The following is a 22,811-nucleotide window of genomic DNA, read 5'->3' on the forward strand; positions in this document are numbered from 1 at the left end:
AGTATACTGCCAGAACAGAACTGACCACCTAGATGGAGAGTGAAAATATTTATGCATTCAATGAATATTCCAGAATTCTGGTTTTTACACAAACATAGAATATTGCAAAACATAAAAACATTATAAAGATAAAATATTTCAAGAACTTTCCAGAAATGGTAAATTTTAAATACAAACAGGTGCTCATGGGCAGGTTTGAATTGGCAACACTTGAACTAGTCACATGCCAACCTACACTGCTGACCACTAACCACATTGTGTTGTGTGCCTTAGCTTATGGTAATATATGATGAATATTCGAATATTTTAATTAAATTTGTATGTTTTATGGCTGTGTAAAGCTATAAATGTATTTTGATTCACTTTTCATAACCCAGAAAAAAGGCTTTCACATAACATTTAATAGGGCTTTATCTAATTATCAAGTGTAAATATTTAAACTCCTGTACACATACCACATATGCGACATATGGAGCCACACAATTAATGGCATTTGAAAGCATGTATTCCATGGCCACACTGGTTTGTCTAACACATGTTGGATGTATCTCCATGCTCTGTAAGTTTGTGAGTGAGAGCGATGCTTGATTACAGAATTGAATAAACAGAGAGCTGGTAGTTATCACCCACTGTGGTGAAGAGACTGTAATGTGCAGAACACTTTTATTAGTTTTGTTGCTTTTTCTTTACTCAAAAAGAGAAGTGTTTTGAGTCATTTACATGAGAAACAAATTATCTTAAGCAATGAAGTAGTAGCAAATATGTACACACTTTGTACAAGTTTTTTATGATGGAGGAACACCTGTCTTGCTCATGTCCATTGTTCAAACATTTACCAGACAAAATGTACATTAAACTGTACCTGTGATTGAGCAGACAGTAAGGTAGGATACAATAGCAGCAGTTAGCACTACAAATAAATGTGAACATCTTCTTCCAAATTTGTTGCCAACATAATGGGACAGACTTATGGCTGGTATATGAAGAGATGCTTGCCCAATAAAAGGAACAAAAGGATTTCCTCCAAAAGTCTTATCACTCAGCAGCAGAGTAAGCATAGTAAATCCTGCAGCTGCCCTGTAACAGAACAGTGTAATATAAATGAGAACCTTAGAGTGCTACCAGTTATTTGAAACATTTGATTTATAGTACATACAAAAATAGGCTCAGTAGTCCAGCAGTAAACAAGGAAAGTAAACTTTTCACATTATAGGAATATTCAACTCATGTCATTCAGTTAATAAAATTATGTACCTCAGCAGATTTATTACTGTTTATAGTTCAGCATTCTTTAATAAAGAGAATTCACAGTGAGCTGATGCTAAGTGTCTTTGATAACTTATACACAAAGACAACATAATTTTTCTGGCCAGGGTGGTCAAACTGTGATAATAAAACAGTCCAGTCAGACAGTAAACTGAATGTATGTTAAAGCACTGTGACTGTTGCCTTTTATGGTTCCTTTAAATACAGAAGCGCATGTTTCACTGAGCTTTAGATGCAATGTTTATCAGGTGTACAATTTCCTATTTATACAATAAACTGCAGTCAAAATGGAAAAAAAGGACCCATCCCTGGTTTTTGTACCCTGTTAATTGAGACTTAGAATCTGAAGAACCACACTGATGCATGCAGTGACTGTACAGTGAAGATGGAGAGTTGGTATGTGACTTCACAATAATGGTATGAGACTTATGGAAATGAGTAGAAATGGGGAAACAAAGATGGTAGAGGAGGAATCAGTGGAATGTGCAAGTTTACTACAATGTAATGTAGGACAATGCATGATGTTATCTAGTCCTTACATGCCAAAAGGGAAGATGAAGAAACTCATCACAAGGTACCAAGGACCCTATCAGATGGTGGAGACAACTTCACCTGTCAATGTGAAGCTTCATTTGCCAACAATAATGGTGGTAGTACTTGTTGGATGTCTGCAACCTTTTCAAGATAGTCCAGAGTTGATCCCAGGAGTTTCAAGGCCAGAGCAAATGAAAAACATGGGGAGAAGGAATCGGATCGTTCAAATGGCTCTGAGCACTATGGGATTTAACTTCGGAGGTCATCAGTCCCCTAAAACTAAATGTAACTAACCGAAGGGCATCACACACATCCATGCCCGAGGCAGGATTCGAACCTGCAACTGTAGCGGTCGTGCGGTTCCAGACTGTAGTGGCTAGAACCGCTTGGCCACTCCGGCCGGCAAGGAATCAGAGGAAGCAACAAGAAGACACGATTGAGCCTGTGCATGAAGTATGGTATTAGTCAAGATCTGGAAATGCAGGGTGTTGGTCAAGGATTGCTTCTTTTATGTTTACATATGTGTAGGATTGTATTGAACAATGTATGACTTTTTTCTGTTATTGTTATTGTTTGTGAATGGGTTTGCTATTTCAGAAGCCATCTGAGGAGTGAGGAAGGGTGATATTAGACCCTATCATCGGGTTGAAATAATTGAGGGCCAGAATGGAAGGAATGGAAGTCATAGCAGTGTTTCATTTTTATCACCTGAACAGTACTTGTCACAGTTAGAGAAAGCACAGAGCAAGATATCATCTGAGTTATGCCCGATCATGGAACACAGTTAACAAAAGTTAACCTTCTACTACTATGTAGCAACAGTAGAGGTGTAAACTGACTGAGCACTATTGTATATTCTAATTTGATTCCCAGTAACAAGAAGACATGCACAGTAAAGTGGGGAGTTCACAGAAAATTCTTACAGGTGAGTATTCACAGAATATTATTAATTTCAGGAGATGGTAGCAGGCATCCAATAATGATGGATGAGTTACAACATTTTCAAAGGAGGGATTACAGTGTGTCTGACCAGCAGAATAAAAGCAAGCCTGAGCACATGCAAAGTACAGTTGTTCTTAGGCAGACACGAGAGTTTTGTCTGAGGGATATCATGGAATCCAAATTGCATTTACAGCAAGCAGGTTTTCATTGGATTTACTCCACTTATGAGGACGTCATTGTCATGAGAAAGAAAGCTGGCATTTTATAGATCGAAGTGTGGAATGTGAGAGCCCTTGATCGAGAAGGTAGGTAAGAAAATTTAAAAAGGGAATTGGATAGGTTAAAGTTAGATATAGTGGGAATTAGTGAAGTTTGGTGGCAGGAGGAACAAGACTTCTTCTGGTCAGATGACTACAGAGTAATAAATATAAAATCAAATAGGGGTAATGCAAGAGTAGGATTAATAATGAATGAAAAAAATAGGAGTGCGGGTAAGCTACTACAAACAACATAGTGAATGCATTATTGTGGCCAAGGTAGACATGAAGCTCATGCCCACGACAGTAGTACAAGTTTGTAAGCCAACTAGCTCTGAAGATGATGAAGAGACTGATGAAATGTATGATGAGATAAAAGAAGTTATTCAGATAGTGAAGGGAGACAAAAATTTAATAGGCATGGATGACTGGAATTCGATAGCAGGAAAAGGAAGAGAAGGAAACATACTAGGTGAATATGGAATGAGAGTAAGGAATGAAAGAGGAAGACACCTGGTAGAATTTTACACAGAGCATAACTTAATCATAGCTAGCACTTGGTTCAAGAATCATGAAAGAAGGCTGTATACATGGAAGAGGCCTGGAGATAGTGGAAGATTTCAGATAGATTATATAATGGTAAGACAGAGATTTAGGAACCAGGTTTTAAATTGTAAGACATTTCCAAGGGCAGATGTGGACTCTGACCACAATCTGTTGGTTACGAACTGTAGATTAAAAGTAAAGAAACTGCAAAAAGGTGGGAATTTAAAGAGATGGGACCTGGATAAACTGACAGAACCTGAGTTTGTAGAAAGTTTTAGGGAGAGGAGGGGTACTAGAAATCCTTGAATAACAGATTAAATATTGAATTTAAAAAAATGAGATCCACAGGAAGTGCAAAATGGTTAAGCAGGAATGGCTGGAGGACAAATGTTAGGATGTAAAGGCATATATCACTAGGGGTAAGGTTGATATTGCCTACAGGAAAATTAAAGAGACCTATGGAGAAAAGAGAACCACTTGTATGAATATCAAGAGCTCAGATGGAAACCCAGTTCTAAGCAAAGAAGGGAAAGCAGAAAGGTGGAAGGAGTATATAGAGGGCGATGTACGTGAGGAAAATTTTGTAGAAATGGAAGAGCATGTAGATGGAGATGAAATGTGAGATATGATATTGTGTGAAGAGTTTGACAGAGCACTGGAAGATCTAAGTCAAAACAAGGCCCCGGGAGTGGACAACATTCAATTAGAACTACTGATAGCCTTGGGAGAGCCAGCCCTGAGAAAACTATACCATCTGGTGAGCAAGATGTATGAGACAGGCAAAATACCCTCAGACTTCAAGAAGAATGTAATAATTCCAATCCCAAAGAAAGCCGTGTTGACAGATGTGAAAATTACTGAACTATCAGTTTAATAAGTCACTGCTGCAATATACTAACATGAATTCTTTACGGACGAATGGGAAAACTGGCAGAAGTCGACTGCGGGGAAGATTAGTTTGGATTCCGTAGAAATTTTGGAACACGTCAGGCAATACTGACCAAATGAATTAACTTAGAAGAAAGATTAAGGAAAGGCAAACCTACATTTCTAGCATTTATAGACTTAGAGAAAGCTTTTTACAATGTTGACTGGAATACTCTCTTTCCATTCTGAAGGTGGCAGTGGTAAAATACAGGAAGCAATAGGCTATTTACAATTTGTACAGAAACCAGATGGCAGTTATAAGAGTCGAGGGGCATAAAAGGGAAGCAGTGGTTGGGAAGGGAGTGAGACAGAGTTGTAGCCTACACTCGATGTTATTCAATCTATATATTGAGCAAGCAATAAAGGAAACAAAAGAAAAATTCAGAGTAGGAACTAAAATCCATGGAGAAGAAATAAAAACTTTGAGGTTTGCTGATGATATTGTAATTCCATCAGGGACAGTAGAGGACCTGGAAGAGTGGTTGAACAAAATGGATAGTGTCTTGAAAGGAGGATATAAGATGAACATCAGCAAAAGCAAAACAAGGATAATGGAATGTAGTCAAATTAAATCAAGTGATGTTCAGGGAATTAGATTACGAAATGAGACACTTAAAGTAGTAGATGAGTTTTGCTATTTGGGTATCAAAATAACTGGCGATGGTCGAAGTAGAGAGGATATGAAATGTAGACTGGCAATGGCAAGGAAAGCGTTTCTGAAGAAGAGAAATTTGTTAAGATTGAATATAGATTTAAGTGTCAGGAAGTCTTTTCTGAAAGTATTTGTGTGGAGTTTAGCCATGTATGGAAGTGAAACATGGACAATAAATGGTTTAGACAAGAAGAGAATAGAAGTTTTCGAAATGTGGTCCTACAGAAGAATGCTGAAGATTAGATGGGTAGCTCACATAACTAATAAGGGGGTACTGAATAGAACTGGGGAAAAGAGGAATTTGTGCACTTGACTAGAAGAAGGGATCGGTTGGTAGGACACATTCTGAGGCATCAAGGTATCATCAATTTACTATTGTAGGGAAGCACAGAGGATAAAAATCATACAGGGAGACCAAGAGGTGACTACACTAAGCAGATTCGGAAGGATGAAGGTTGCAGTAGGTACAGGGAGATGAATGAGTTTGCACGGTATAGAGTAGCATGGAGAGGTGCATCAAGCCACTCTCTGGACTGAAGGCCACAACAGCAACATGATGACATAGTAGTAGTGGTGGGTTTTAATGAGCAATGGGAGCTCACAGAGGTCAGATGGACTGAACTTAAGGGAAATGGGCTACTAATCAATAGGACTAAATAACATTGCAACCTTCCATCTGACAGCCATGATTATAGGAATCACACAAGTGAACATCTCACAGGAACAGCTGTATTGGCCAGACAAACCTTTGGAATTATTGCCAGCACTGAATATAACATTTCTAAATCAAGCTGTATAACCTGAACAGTTAATGCAGCACATAGAGCAGTCAAGAGAAGAACAACAATGCAGGACAGTTATTTTTAGTGCCACAATACCAAGTGCCACAGAGGCTCTAAATCTGCTGTGCATAGCATTTATTCTTTTAAGACAGAGAGCCGACAGTCAATGTAAACCATCAATAGTCAAGATTCCAGTAGAATGGATCCATAGGGCCTAAGAGGGAGAGTCAGACTGTAACATTGTACTGTAGATGTGGAAAAACGTAAATTAAGGGTTAAGAGAAATGGAAGCAATGGGACTAGCAATGGAGATAAACTTGCCAGAAGCACAAAACAAGGCTAATAAATAGACACACCAATAAAGATGAAATAAGCAGCATATTAAGATATCATGTGCTATCTAACACAAATGGGCAAGCTGTCAGTTGTCTTTTTTTATAAATTTCTCTGTATACAAACACGTAGAGTAATACAAAACATATGAAACTGGTTTTAGGGTTGACTCTGGGGAGCAGGTGTTGTTCATTGAAATGGGTAATGTAGAGTACCAACCATATATGGGCATATTAGCATTAGCCTGAATGTTGCATTGACTGCAGCAGTGCTGACATCAAGTGAGTGTGGGATGTTGTCACTTTAATAATTCAACAAGGGTGATGCTTGCTGAAACAGTGAATGCAATGGTGCCTTGCAGACTTGTGCAGCAAAGGACAAGGTATATTTCCTTACTGACAGTTGCAGTAGTGTTTTAAGATATGTTACTGATAGTGATGATAAGCATAACAAGCAGCCCGATGTTGCCTGTAAGTACTAAACATTTTGTAATGAAATTATTCTCTGTTGAAGCCCTGCCAAGATGTTGGATGAGGTTGCTACATGGACCTGCCAGTAGAAGTCAGATTTGAGGTCATGACAAGGAAACAACTCTATGAACTAAGTTCCTCTCTCACCCTCCCAACTTCCCCCTTCCCCTATCCCCCTCCCACCTTCTCCCCTCCTACCCCCCCCCCCCTCACCTCCCCACCCAGTCTTAGTGTTACAGCACAGTTGGCCATCCCAGGTCAACTCCAGCAGTATGACCGTCTGCTGCCCAGGGGCAATGGGTCACACCTCATGCACGTCACCTGTCTTCCACCATTGTAGGATGGGCATATTATCATGATGGCCATCCATCACCATGATGGACTGCCTGGGGACATAGCAGACACACCATCATCAAGTGCACACTGCTGGCCGAGGATTTGTGCAACAAAGTTGTTGCCATTCAGTGGAAGATCCATGTCAGCATCATGGGGTGTGCAAGCAGCCAGCCCCATAGAATTCATTGGCCAGCTGGCCACTGACCAGGTACATTATGCAGCACAGTTGCTTCAGTAGAGAACTTATTACCTCTACAGCTGCTTTTCTCTGAAGCCTCATAGGATATCATCTCACATCCATCACCTGCTTGCACCATCCTGGCTCACAGTCATCCATCTTTGCAATGGGGTTGATATATAAAGGAGTTGTAACAATCAACAGAACTTTATGGTGACACTTCACAAAGACAAAAGGTAGATGTAAGTATCAGAAAAAGTAATGTGTGGTACCAAGGTAAATGGACTTTGTGCTTATGGCCAAAGTTTTCCATATAAAAACAAACCATGATCAAAATATATTTAAACAATGAAAATGTTCCAACCTTCTTATTAAATATTAGGTTTAATTTTAACAACATTTTGTTAATTTATGCACAGCCCAACAGTGGACAATTTACTCCAATAAAACTAAAGCTAGAACTTACACTTCAATTTCAGAACTTCCTAATGAATGTGTTAGCAGCTGGAAATCACTGAACTGCTCAGGGTAAAGTCTTACAACTGAATACATGTCATTAGGAGACCATAAGCTCTCCATGTAAACAGTTCATGCACATAAAGAAGGCCGTTCTCATGTCTCAGGTGGTAGTTTTGGCATCTAAATGTGTTGGCTCGGCCAGGTAGGAGCACAGTATTTGCCTGAGTGAAAATTAGTCATTATACTGGTTGAGGAGACACCACAACTCTGTGTTATCTCCACGTGCCCTTTGTTAAAAGATATTTAAATCCTAATGTGGCTGATGTACTATGGTGCGCCACATTGCTAACAATATCTTGTAATATTCTTAGGCAGCAATTCAATGTTGATAAATGACACTTACCTAAAAGTACAAATTACAACATTGGAAACATAATGACAATAAGAGGAACCATGCCAACTATGGATGTGTGTGAGAAATGCAACATTCATCATCATATAAAGCACATAAAATATGAAGTACTAATGCAGTGGCACAGCAAGGCAGAACATTAATGGTCTACTACTTACTCATTACTAAAAGTGGAGGCCATGATGGAGCAAATTCCATCTCCTGACCAAATATCATTAACAACTTAGAGAAAACTATGTTTAATCGTGTGGTTGCAAAGTGTAAGGGTGCCTGGAATGCAGAGCATATCTAAGTTGCACTGGGGGTGGAGGATTCCTCTTCCATGCGCTCTGTGTCAGTGAGCATTTGTTACAAAACTCTCAAAAATGCGCAGCAGCCCTTCCCAAATTTAAAATCATAAGCAGTTTTTGCAGAGAAAAGTACAGATATGGAGGTGTTTGTATTTATATTAGAGACAATATTATTTCTAAAGAAGTAAATTAAGCAATGTAAAGTGTATAGAAAAAGAATTTGAATACTGTGTCTGTGAACTGACTGACTGTGGTTTGGTTGCTGTCTGTATATGTCACATTCTGGGAATATTCTTTATTTTTAAAAAATCCTAAGGATTTAATGAATGAATTGAGACTTAGGTCAAAATCAACAGTTGTACTAGGTGATTTCAATGTCAATTTTAGAAGTAATAATAATGCACACAAGGATCAATTGCTAAATCTCTTCACCTCACATAATTAAGAGGCCACAGTAACTGATTTCACCAGGTATGGAGATGGGTGTGAGACAACAATTGAACATGTGTTTATTAACAAAGAGACCTGTAGTTATGAGGTCAAAGTAACAGATACTGATTTATGGCAGTGGAAACTGTTTAGAAATAAGATACATTTATGAAAGCAGCCTCTGGGATTTTCATAGCATGTTGCATAGTGTTGAATGGAACAGAGACTCAAACAAAACTGTAGATTCTAAATAGGAATCATTTTTTCTCTTATTATAAATACTGCTTTAATGATGCAATCCCCCTCAAAAAAGTAAAAATCTCTCTAAAATCTAATTCATGGTTATCTGTGGTAATTAAGAAATCTGCAGGAATTAGTGAAGCTGACCTACAAGAAAAAATAACTTCAACAATAAATGAGGTAGCTGAATGGTTCAAGGACAATTACATAAGTATAAATGACAAAAAAAACACCTGGATGAATTTTAGGCACATAAGGAGCAAAGTAAAAAATAATATACAAGTTGAGATTGGGAAATGTCAGACAAAACAAACTTGTTATACAACATTTTTGGTGTATGGCTGGACAATCACTTGAGATGGGAAAAACATGTGAACTATTGAATAAAAAACTTAGTTAGTGCTGTTATATATTAAGAAAACTTAAAGAAAACTGCAATTCTAGAACAGTACTAAGTGCTTACTATTCTTACATACATATTAATCTAAGATATGGTATTATATTTTGGGGGAATACAGGTTCCACAAAAAGTTGTCTTAAGCTCCAAAAGAGAGCTATTCATATTCTGAAGGCTGTTTCCTACAGAGATCCCTGTAGAGGACTCTTTAAGGAGTTGAAAATTTTGAACCTCCCTAGTTTATTCACATATGAATCTGTATGTTTCCTGAAGGCAAATCAATAATTCTCTTCTCTAAACAGTGAAGTACATGATTATCAAACCAGAAACAGGCATGATTTCCATAGAAACATACATTCAAAGTTCCTGTACCAAAGTAGTGTGATGTATCTACCCAAAATAATGTTTAATGCCTTATGAAAAGAAATGAATAGCATAAAAACTTACATATGTTTGAAAAAGAATTAAAGATACTCTTATTACGTCAAAGTTTCTATAATGTTTATGAATTTCTTTGCTATCTAAACAGATAGTGCTCATGTTTTGATTGTTCTGCATAAACCTTTATTTTTTCCAACTTGCATGTAAAAAGAAGATAAAATATGTAAAGTGTAATTAAGAAAATATTGAAGTGTAACTAAGAAAATGTTATTTCCCTTAACTGATATTTTTTGTATAAACCGTGCATTTTTTTTCATCTGTCATGTAAAAATAAGACAAGATATGTAATGTGCAAATTAAGAACATGTTATTTCCCTTAAGTGTTGAAAATATAAATCATGCTCTCTCTCCCTCCATATCTCTCTATCTATCTCCCTCTCTCTCTCTCTCTCTCTCTCTCTCTCTCTCTCTCTCTCTCTCTCTCTCTCTCTCTCTTCATATGAGAATTTCTATATCATGTATATGATAAAATGGATGATAATAAATTGAATTGAATTGAGTTGAATCAAAACAATGGACATGTCTCATGGTGGTCCTGTGATTAGGTTTCAGTCTATTGAAATGGATAGCCACAGAGCAGGCAGTCAACTGCATTTCAGCATTGAGTTGATATGTCAAATATGTCATTTGATATGGCCTTTCATAGGGTGGAAAAAACTTTTTAGGTGTTTTTTTTCCCTCATTGCCAGGTTTCACAACAGAACATCATCTCCCTGTCAGTAGCATGGTAACACTACACCTTAGTTGTTTCTCTGAACATGTCTCCTTGCTGCTTTGAAATTACTTTGCTTGACTTTCCTCCAAATCATCTGAAGCAGCTGGGCTAAACATTCCACTTTGTTCAAAGCAACACTTGGTGGTAACTTACTGAATTCAAAGGGAAAGCTCATTAGGCATCCATATACTACGTCACGGATGCATATCCCATTGGTTTGTGAATTCTGCTATTATAAGTAGACAATATGTATGGCAGATATTGATCCCAGTATTTATATGCCTTATTTACATAATAAGATAACATCTTCACAATAGTCTTATGAACTCGTTAAACATAGGTGTTGATTTTAGGTTGGATGGGGGTAGTTCTCTATGTCTTAATCTTCAACAACTTGCACACTTGTAAAAATAAGGCATACGTAAAACATGTTCCTTGTTCCTTCAGAATGGTGTCAGAACTTTGAACGGTAATACTAAGTGATTCAAAAAGGCCTTTACTATGGTTTCTGTCACCATATCAGCTAATGTTACCAATGTTACTGCTAAAAAAGTTAAATAAATGAGAGAATTTATTTATTCTCCTGTTGTTTCTGTGGGAAGGGTCTCATAGCATCTAACGCTACAATCTTAAAGGGCATAGAATCTTCTGAAAAAAGTTTGCAGCACAATCTGTGCTCACGTTTGCTGTGCTCTTTTGGCACACAGAAAGCAAGCACATATGAAATTCTCATCAGGCTGATAATTTTTCCATCAGTAGTATGTGCCAGTTCATGCATTAGTGGCACATTTTCTCCTATGGCAGGCTTGCATGCTGTCATAACACTGGATATTAACCATTGTTGAAGCTCTCTGGGTGTCACTAAGTGGATCCCAAGTGGGGTTTTGTGGTACATAACATCATCACTGGGTATAACATTGGAGAGGGTGGCATACTACTGATATTCTCAATCCTGTCTCTGAGCTGCTTTCAGTTCTGCAATAAGCACTTCATCTGCTTGCAATACACAGACCTTCCTACTTAAACCATCTACTTTCTGATGAATGACACATTTCATATTCACTCAGTAAGCCGTAATCATTATAGGACACTAGGGGTGAGATAGATACTGCCTACAGGAAAATTAAAGAGACCTTTGGAAAAAAGAGAACTAACTGTATGAATATGAAGAGCTCATATGGAAAACCAGTCCTAACAAAAGAAGGGAAAGCAGAAAGGAGTATGTTGAGGGTCTGCACAAGGAACCTGTACTTGAGGGCAATATTGTGGAAAGGGAAGAGGACATAGAAGAAGATGAGAAGGGAAATATGATACTGCATGAAGAATCTGACAAAGTATTGAAAGGCTTAAATCAAAAGAAGGCCCTGGGAGTAGATTCTCAAAATAACGGTGTATCAGCAAGGAACAACTTGTTAATATATCTTTCACCTGTTGCACTGGAGTCTTGTATTCCACAAACAACCCAAAGTTATGGCTTTTTTGAACAATTTCATTAAGGATTTGGTTACTGTAGCATAATTCTTGACAAAATGATGATAATAATATAGTAGACTGAAAAAATTCTGTAATTTCTTCATGTTGGTGGGCACAGAAAACTTGTCTACTACTTCCGTTAACTGCAGATCTGGTTTTAAACAAGCAAAACTGGTAATAAAACCAAAGTACTGAACCTGTGATTCTGCAAAAGAACATTTCTAAAACTTCAGTCTCAAATGTACCTCTTGTAGTTGTGACTATACACTTCTTAGTCATTTGGCACGTTTTACCATCTTTCATAAAATACAGTAATATCATCTAAATAAACCAAGCACATAACTGGCTTACTACTCTAATAAAAAGTGAAGCCTTAGTAGAATGAAACTTATAGGACAATTGGAGTATTTCTTGCTGATCATTTTGACTTACAATTAATCACATTAGTCATCACATGGACTTTATTACAATATTTTTGTGAAGATCAGAAAATTACCTTCTTTATTTGCCAGTTCATACTTCGAAGCTATGCACTGAATGACTATCTGACTTAGGGGCTTGAAATAGTAAGTGCACATTAACAAAGCAGACTACAGTAATGTCATTTCAGTCTCAAGTTATTATTCTAGAAATATTTACATCTGATAATCAAAATCAAGGTCCTTTTTTATAATTAATCAGTATTTATTTTCTTCCTGTTGATAATATGTTAATATCTGTAGTCTACTTCATTCCGAATAATATGCTGAAACATCCAAAAATTTTCAGATTGTTGCGTCAAATAGGTTTTTGAGTGCAAAATAAACATGTCAGACGTTTTAATTCTTGGAAAATTCAATTCAAAGCTATATTTGATCTAAGACACAATCTGTTGTTGCTAACACATTCCCGTTGCATAATCTTCTCGGTTTACATGATTACATTTTCTCTCTTCCTTTTTGTTTTCTGCCTTGGTATCCTAATAACTTAAGTTATCTCAAGGCTCCACTTTTCAGCTCCAGCCACTCTTATGGAATCAATTGCCACCAGTGATTGTCTCATATTGAGCCCATAATATATTTCTAGCAACTCTAGAACTTGATACATGCTAATTGCATCATCTTTAAAACAAATTATGACATTCAACAAACCTAATTTCATAGTTCTGAATCCAACAAACACTGTTTTTGGCAGGCATTTAGATATCAATTGGTTCAACATTCATTCACATTTTTTGTCTTTCTATCTAAGTACCAAGACAAGAGTTAACTGTTACTCAGGCCCCTGTATATAGGCTTCATTGCATCTAAAACTGCAAATGGCAGGGAGTGATGGTGAACATAAACTTCACTAGTTGTAGGTGTTTTCCTGTCAACCTAACATCCAGTCAGTTTGTAATTGTACTTACACAGTATATACAATCTGGCACAATTAACAAACTGCCATAAAACTTACACTTTCCACTACCAAAACAGTTTTCTGGAGGCATTTTAACCTCCAGGAATATCAGATTAGTAACATCTCAAACTACACACAAGTTTATAAGCAAATAAACAATTGGAAACCAAAAATATATAAGAGAAAATGCAATAGCATCACAAAGTGTATCCTGTAACAGGGTCACCAACTCAAAACATGGTTGCATAGTATTCTTTTCTCAAACAGGTGTCTAATGACAACATCTGATGTGTGAAAGCAGATGAAACATGTGTGGCTGCACAATGAAAGATCATTGAGTTGGTTTTTAAACAGCTTCCCAATGTCCAATTCAATTTTTTTAACTACTATTTTATTCAAAAAACACTAAACATTGTTTTAAGATGAAAAACAAAAAATCAATTTTCGATATGGATTCACTAGCAACAGACCTTAAGAACAAATCTGCAAATCACTGAAATTTGTAGTACACATTTTGTAAACCAAAGGCATGCTGAAAAATTTGTATAGTGTAGGGGGCATTACAAAAGCAGTTTTCAGCCTACCCTGGGGCACAATAGGAATCTGGAAAAAAAAAACTTAACATCTTAGGTCATCAGTCCCCTAGAACTTAGAACTACTTAAACCTAACTAACCTAAGGACATCATACACATCCATGCCCGAGGCAGGATTCGAACCTGCAACCGTAGCAGTCCCGCGGTTCCGGACTGCAGCGCTAGAACCGCACGACCAGCAGGAATCTGACAATAGCCAGATTTCACATCCAAGATACTAAAATATTTGAAGTTCCCGCACCTATTAAAGGTATCACCCATATGAAGTAGTAGATAGGTGATGACTTTATTTACTGTTGATCAATCAACACAGAAGTGATAGGAATTCTCACCATTAACTGACTTTTTGGGAATGAGTACAGTAGGTGAGGCCTGGGGACTGGAGTAAGGTTATATGATTCCTGTATCAAGCTGTTGCTGAATACTTTCTTTCACAACTGATTAAAAGTGATATGATACTTAGTAGAGTTTTTGTGCTATCAGCCTAGAATTCCCAGTCAGTATTTTGTGGTAGACTAGATCTGTAGACAGCAATCAAGCTACCTCTTCCAATACTGGATACTTCAGTTTGATTCAGATAAATGGGACAAGTTCTCCTGCAAGTAATACCTAAGGAGTGGTGAGATTGTATAAACTTCTCTCATGGGAATGATTCTGTTTACTATCCCTTTGGAAATTTTCTCTTTCTATCTCTTGTATACTAGCCATCATGATTTCATGTGTTATAACAAAATCTCTCTCTAGGAAAATTGGGATACACATTCTGCTATTCACAGTTTCCACCCTACAAAGGCCTCATTCAACATGAACCTGAAGACTGTCAAGAATCTCATTCTGGGTGAGCAGGTTGACCAGAAAAGTAGTTCCTTTTGGTTGTCATTCAGAGAACACTTCCAATAGTACCACATATAATTACAGGAGTGATGAGTTTCAACACCAAGATATGTGGTTCAGTAGTAACTCAAGGAACAGACTTGTTTTCTATGGTTTCTCTCAGCTATGTAAAACTGTCACTGGCAAAATGGTGAATTACTTCTCCAAATCAGACAGTTAGTGACTGCTAGTCAATCACAACCTGATAACAGTGCAGAAAGTCATTCCCCAGAATGACATCAAAATCCTCCCTGCCCTTGCCTCATCAAAGATGTCACCTCAAATTCATATACCCTTCCATCAGATGCCTATATGACATACCAGTTCCTGTATGCTTAAATATTTCAGCCCATAAACTACTGATTCTATAGTGGGCAGACTTTAAAACTTGCTTATTACCAGGGGATAAGAATACTACGCACTTGAGCACCATTATGAACCAAAGTTCTCACTTTTCATCTTTTCATGTTTCCCAATACAATCATGATTGCCACATCTTTTAGGCCACTAAATTTAACATGGTTTAAGAATCTTACTGGGACTGCAAAGAGATGGCTGCTACTTCTCCTCTATTGTTTTCTTGATTTGCTCTTCTATGGTCCTTATTTTCTGGTAGCTGTCCTAGGAATAATTTGTCTAATTTGTGACTGAGGGCAGTCAGCACCCAAACGAGCAATTTCTTAGCAATGGTGGCAGTAGGGGGCTCAACATTGGCAGTATGACCCATCCAAAAGCCTGATTCCTTGTGCAGTGGCACTAAATGGACTACTTCATGTAGAGAGGAGAGTGATGTAACCTTCATTTCACCACTGATTTTATGACTGATATTTCAAGTAAATATATTGACTGACCAAACTTCAGCTTCTTCTAGTAAGACATCATTATGTGTCGCATTTCTTCCCAAAATATAATAGATACAACATGAAATCATCTGGATTCTGTTGTCTGCCTCAAGATCTTTCCACAGCCTCTGCTGAAGAGTGACTAGCATATTGTGATAATAACTGATGATTCTCTTGTCTGTGTTCTTCTCTGTTAACATCCATTCAAGAATTTCAGGCTTTTTGGCATGCTTCAGTGCATCAAGTGACTCTACATAGGTAAGCACACCATCTTAAAAGTTTAGGCATGCCACGTTTAAAAGCAAATCCTCCAGCCACAAGCACATGTGACAAACATCACAGGTATTTTGTAGAAATTTTGGAGAGTTCCCTCAGGAAGAAGGAATGACAATAAAAGCATGGAAACTGCTCACTATACTAAACTCTGGGACAGCAGAAATCTTTCTTACAGTTTCTCTGGGTCCCACAGCAGTAGCCTGAGTCTCCATATTTTCCTTTAACATGTAGAACTACTCTAATTTCTCCTCTAAGTCAAAAGTTTTATGTGCTAGTGTGCTGTGGAACAGCAACTGAAGAACATCTCATGGCTCTCAGCCCACCTGTTGTTAGTGGGCAATGAAGACAAAATGCACCTGGCACATTAAACAGGTTCATACACCATAGCATCAAGGGATGATCACTAGGCACAGCCAAGCCTCTCACCCAACTATGACACTGAGTGTATGGCACCATCCAGTTGCAAAAATGTAGCTCGGTTCGAGACAGACAGTCTACAAAACTGTAGAGGACATCGAATTTGCTACAACATCTGGAGATAAGAAGAATCGTATACCAGTGAGATCTGTAGCTGCTCAAGCGTTGCTTGACGGACCTTCAGTGTTTTGTGGTTGTCGACTTAATTTTAGCCTAGATATTAATGATTCTTTTGATCATGGTAACGGATGGTTTACAGTAGCTATTGTACGTTCCTGGACCATAATGTGGGTCAGATCCCACCGACTGACACCAGATGTACAGAATGGAAAGATGAGACTGAGGAGTGAACATCTGGTGGCTTTTAAGAACAGGGAACATATTTGTTAGACAAGTAACCTGGTATAATTCATGATTAGGAATACAAAGGGCACACTACGGAAGATTCCAAACATCTGAGGGGGGCTATTAAGACTGAAATGCATAGTAGGATGGGAGAGTACAGGAGGAGGCATGGTGAAGGCTAAGTGGTGGTTGAAGAGAAAGCATCCATTTTGGAACCATCACTCTGCTCCCATCTGCTGAGGTCTCACGTGATCATTATCCTAGATCCTCACTATTTATCAGCAATCTCCAACTGTTAGGACTTTGATAGGCTAGTAACATTGGCCAATTAATGAATGTGAGCCATGGGAGTGGTCCCACAACAGCCAGCAACCCCTGACTGGAATGAAAGAGAATCTTCTCATAAAATAAAGAAAAAAGAATAATAATAATAATAATAATAATAATAATAATAATAATAAGTAGTAGTAGAAGTAGTAGTAACAAAAAACTATACACAATTCCCTCCAAGTAGGTAGCCACTGCCACAAAATGCTGCATCAGTGCCACTGGGATATCATATATATCAAATGTACTGAGTGAGGTGGTCCAGTGATTAGCACACTGAACTTGGATTTGGGAGGATGATGGTTCCAACTCACATCTGACCATCTAGATTTAAGTTTCCCATGATTTTCCTAAATTGCACCCAGAAAGTTCCAAGATTGTTCCTTTGAAAGGGCACAGCTGATTCCTTTGCCATCCTTGATACAATCCAAGCTTGTGCTCCATCTCTGATGACCTTGATGTCAACCTACCTTCCTTCTGTACTGCATGCATTGCCAGTGAGCATTGATTTTCAAAAGACATAAATAAATAGATTAATATCATTCTTGTGCAACACAGCCCGCTCTTTATTCCCATGAAGTAATGAGTGCTGTCGACAAGGGATCTCAGATTGACTCCATATTCCTAGATTTCCAGAAAGCTTTTGATACTGTTCCTCACAAGTGACTATTAATCAAATTGTGTGCCTATGGAGAATTGTCTCAGTTGTGTGACTGAATTTGTGATTTCCTCTCAGAGAGGTCACAGTTTGTAGTGATAGATGGTAAATCATTGAGTAGAACTGAATTGATATCTGGCATTCTGCAAGGTAGTGTCATAGGCCCTCTATTGTTCATAATTGACATTAATGATATAGGTGATAATCTGAGCAGCCCTCTTAGATTGTTTGCAGATAACACTGTAATTTACCATTTAGTAAAATCATCAGATGATCAATTCCAATTACAAAATGATCTAGAGAGAATTTATGTATGGTACAAAAAGCAGCAATTGGCACTAAACAAAGAAAAGTGCGAAGTCATCCACATGGGTACTAAAAGAAATCAATAAATTCTGGGTATATGATAAATCGCACAAGTCTAAAGGCTGTCAATTTGACTAAATACCTAGAAATTACAATTATGAGCAACTTAAATTGGAAAGACCACATAGATAATATTGTGGGGAAGGCGAAACAAAGACTGTGCTTTGTTGGCCGAACACTTAGAAGATGTGACAAACCCATTAAAGAGACAGCCTACATTACACTTGTCCATCCTCTGCTGGAATATTGCTGTGCAGTTTGGGATCCTTACCAGGTAGGATTGATGGAGGACATCGAGAAAGTGCATAGAAGGGCAGCTAGTTTCGTGTTATCGCACCAAAGTGGTGAGAGTGCCACTGATATGATACATGAGTTGCGGTAGCAGTCACTGAAACAAAGGCGGTTTTCTTTGCAGTGAGATCTATTTATGAAATTCAATCACCAACTTTCTCTTCCAAATGCAAAAATATTTTGTTGACACCCACCTACATACGGAGAAATGATCATCATAATAAAATAAGAGAAATCAGAGCTTGAACAGAAAGATTTAGGTGTTCCTTTTTCCTACAAGCCATTTGAGACTGGAATGCTAGAGAATTAGTATGAAAATGGTTTGATGAACCTCCTGCCAGGCTCTTAAGTGTGAATTGCAGAGTAACCATGTAGATGTAGATGTAGATGTAGATAAAGATTTAGAAGTGATGTTGGAAAAATCCCATTTATGCCAAAAATTCCACTCAGCTCCCCTGCAGCAAGATTTTACATGGCCATATAGATCAGAATCCTTGCCACATTCACATATAGACTGTGTTGGACCATTTTTGGAAGTTACTGGCTACTTATCATGGATGAATTTTCTAAATTTCCATATGTAATACAAACATTACCTATAACTTCTCTGAAAACAATCGAAGCTTTGTAAAGGTTTCCATTGAAGGGTTGCCAAAATCAGTAGTTTCATACCAGCAGTTGAAATTATTATGTGATTGAAATGACACGGGACACTTCAAACCACACCTTTTAATCCGATAGCAAACTACCTTGGTCAAATATTTTTAAGGACATTCAAATTTCATATGACAAAGCTGACCATGGCAGTACATTAAGGATAACGGATTATTAACCTTTCTTTTCCAGTATAGAGCCACCCAACATAATACAAAATCACTAGCAGAAAAACTGCATAGCAGACTGCACTGGACTCTACTGCCCATACTCAAGTCACACATGCACTCATAGACCATGCAGACACAACAATTAAGAACAAAATTTTTCAGTCAGTGATCAGATACTCATTACCATGCACAAAAATAGAAAGAAATCATGGGCACCAGAGAAAGTGATACAAGAGCTCGGACCCATAATATAGAGAGACCAAAATGATAATGATGACACAACCTAAGACAGAAACCAGATGAGGCTGCAACATGCACATACATAAGAAGGCAGCACCAATAAGCTGTTTCCTTCTACGGTCTTGCACAACTCTGATGCAACTAGCAATCTTGGGGCTCTTCAATGGCATACACCATTTGAACCCAACATCACCACCAGCAGTAGTTAGTCCATAATGTCCATTTAGAGTAAGTCATTACAGCTTATCCCACAGATGAAGATATGGATGTTGACGTGGAAGATCATCTTGACTGGCTGCTCCCTTGTGCAGGTTTTGGGTATAGTTTCCTCAGCTGTCATGGCTGAATGAAAGGGGGAGTGACATGAGGGCACCTAGCATAATTCATGTGCCTGCAAGTATGAAGCTTCCCACCTTCTCTCCACATCATTCAGAGGAGGGATGATGTGTGCACCAGAAGATATGTATACAGCTACACGTAGAGAGGGCGAGACATGACAAGACCAGCTTCTAGAGAGGCACAACATAGTTATGGTCAGAAATCATAGAAGTCAAACATAATGGGGACTGCACTGTAATTCTGGTTATGTCACACAAATAGTTCCCATGTGAACATTCATCTGAAAATGCAAATGTAAGTAGACACATGGCTCCACTCAGGAAGAGTATGTGAACACGGAAAAGTGTGTGAACAGTTAGTTCAACAATAGCAATACTGTGCATCAAGACAGCACCAGGACTTCTACAGTCACTGCCCAGAAGAGCCCAACTAGTCATTCTGCAATTAATCATCATTCACTGGATTCAGAACTAGACTTGTGTTCAAAGTTAGAGCACAAGATGTGAATTTTTAATGGTATTGCCAACCAGCATCTTCATACTCAATATACTAAATGTATAGTGCAAGCAAGCCACCTCAATAACTGGAACTATTTCAGTGGTTATCTCCCTGTCACATTTATGTTTTATGTAAATAATATTTGGTCAATGAAGCAGATATTTTGTCTCTGATGAACGCTTGCCTCTGGGAAAATGTACTATGTTCCATTACTTGAAAAGTTTTCAAGCCACTCACATACTTGAAAAACCATTTCATATGGTAGAACCTTCATTAACAGTCTGCAGTGTGGCATTGTGCCAAATACTTTTCAGAAAGCTAGGAATGTGGACTCTGCCTACTGCCTATCAGCTACCAGCCACAGGATATTGTGTGAGAAAAGGGAAAGTTGGTTTTCACATGAGTAATGCTTTCTAAATCCATGTGATTGGTAGGTATAAGCTTTTCTCCCTAGAGGAAGCTGATTATATTTTAACTCATAATATGCTAAAGAATTCTGCTGCAAACCAACTTTAAGGATGTTGGTGTGTAATTTTACAGATCTGCTCTCTTACCCTTCTTATATACAAGAGTCACCAGCACTTTTTGCCCCATTACTTAGGAGTTCCTGCCAGATGAGACATTCACAATAGAAGCAAGCTAAGTATGTGGTCAATACTAAAAAGGACTCTCTGTAAACCTGAATTGGGATTCCATCAGAACCTGTACACTTATTTGTTTTCAAATTTTTTAGTTACTTTTCACCACCTTGTATACCTATTTCTATGTTCTCCTTACCAGAGTTTGTGTGACGATCACATGACAGTATGTCTGGACATATGTACATAGATATGTATTGGCATAAACTGTTATCAGGAAAATAAAAAAGTATATGCATACAAAGTAGGCAGTGATAGTGTGTGGTGTAGAGGGGTATAGAAATGCATTGTCATAGATACCTTTCACAGAAAATAATGTGGGATCAGTAGTTTGGAAACAAGAAAATAGAAGAGAATAGTAAAAGGTAAATGAGGATCACTAAGAAAAAATTGTGGATTAGGGTGAGTCAGACCCAAGATATTAGAAAGGCAGCAGAAACTGATTGATGGCAGGGTTAAACAGAGATTGGGCTAAGAGGGTTCTGGGATGTAGAAAGGATATTTACCGCTGGAGTTCAGAGACAGTAGTGTTACACAGTGTTGGGAAGATCTGTGTTGTAAAGAAGATGTAAAAGTTGACAAAGTCAATCCAAGCAGCATTCTTTGCAACTGGTAAGTCAAATTTGCCAATGAACATGAATTTGTCAAGCTGTTCATAGGGACAGAAAGCTCTTCTATAATCACACCCTCATAGGTGTGTAGGAAAGTGGGATTTTGGCATGGTATAACCCATTTCTGAACCATTTCTTTTCTCATAAAGAGGCAAGTTTGGAATACATCCTAATATCATGTTTGACCTACTTTTGCTTGGTGCTGTGCAGCAATTTGATGTGGCGTGGACTCAACAAGTCGTTGGAAGTCCCTTGCAGAAATGCTGAGCCATGCTGCCATAACAGCCATCCATAATTGTGAAAGTGTTGCTGGTGCAGAATTTTGTGCATGAAGTCACTGCTCAATTCTGTGCCATAAATATTTGATGGAATTCATGTCAGGTGGTGAGGGTGGCCAGATCATTAACTCAAATTGTCCAGAATGTTGTTCAAACAAAAATTCCATTACTGTTTGGGAACATGAAGTCCATGAATGGCTGCAGATGGTCTCCAAGTAGTCAAACATAACCATTTCCAGTCAACGATTGGTTTGGTTGGACCAGAGGACCCAGTCCATTCCATGTAAAGACAGCCCACACCATTATGGAGTGTACAACAGCTTGCACAGTGCTTTGTTAACAACTTGGGTTCATGTCTTCATGCACCACACTTGAACCACATCATCAGTTCTTACCAAATGAAATCGAAACTCATCTGACTAGGCCACAGTTTTCCATTCATCTAGAGTCCAACCAATAATGTCAGAAGCCCAGAAGAGGCACTGCAGGCAATGTTGTGCTGTTAGCAAAGGCACTCGTGTTGATCATTTGCTGCCATAACCCAGTAACACAAAATTTCATCACACTGTCATAATGGATACGTTCATCGTACATCCTACATTGGTTTATACATTTATTGCATCCAGTTCTGCTTGTCTGTTGGCACTGACAACTCTGCACAAACGCCACTGCTCTAGGTAAGTGAAACACATGAGCCACTGTGTTGTCAGTGGCGAGAGGTAATCACTGAAATTTTGTGTTCTTGGCACATTCTTGACACTGTGGATCTTAGAATATTGAATTTCCTGATGATTTACAAAATGGAATGTCAAATTTGTCTAGCTCCAATTAGCATTCTGTGTCTGAAGTCTGTTAATTCCCATTATGAAATCGTAATAAAGTTGGATGCCTTTTCACATGAATCACCCAAGTACAAATGACAGGTCTGCCAATGCCCC

The 22,811-nt window shown here is 38.1% G+C and overlaps 1 protein-coding gene across 1 annotated transcript in view; it reads right to left on the bottom strand.

The window, feature by feature from the left end:
* LOC126298460 (solute carrier family 22 member 8-like) overlaps positions 1-22,811 on the bottom strand; it is a 50,734-nt gene that overhangs the window by 18,565 nt on the left and 9,358 nt on the right. Inside the window, exons 2-3 of the mRNA XM_049989791.1 lie at positions 863-1,077; positions 456-643 (exon numbers count right to left, since the gene is read on the bottom strand). Coding sequence (XP_049845748.1) covers positions 456-643; positions 863-1,077 — 403 coding nt within the window. The remainder of the gene's footprint in view (positions 1-455; positions 644-862; positions 1,078-22,811) is intronic.

The sequence above is a fragment of the Schistocerca gregaria genome, chromosome X (assembly GCF_023897955.1).
Source record: "Schistocerca gregaria isolate iqSchGreg1 chromosome X, iqSchGreg1.2, whole genome shotgun sequence".
NCBI classification, from domain to species: domain Eukaryota; kingdom Metazoa; phylum Arthropoda; class Insecta; order Orthoptera; family Acrididae; genus Schistocerca; species Schistocerca gregaria.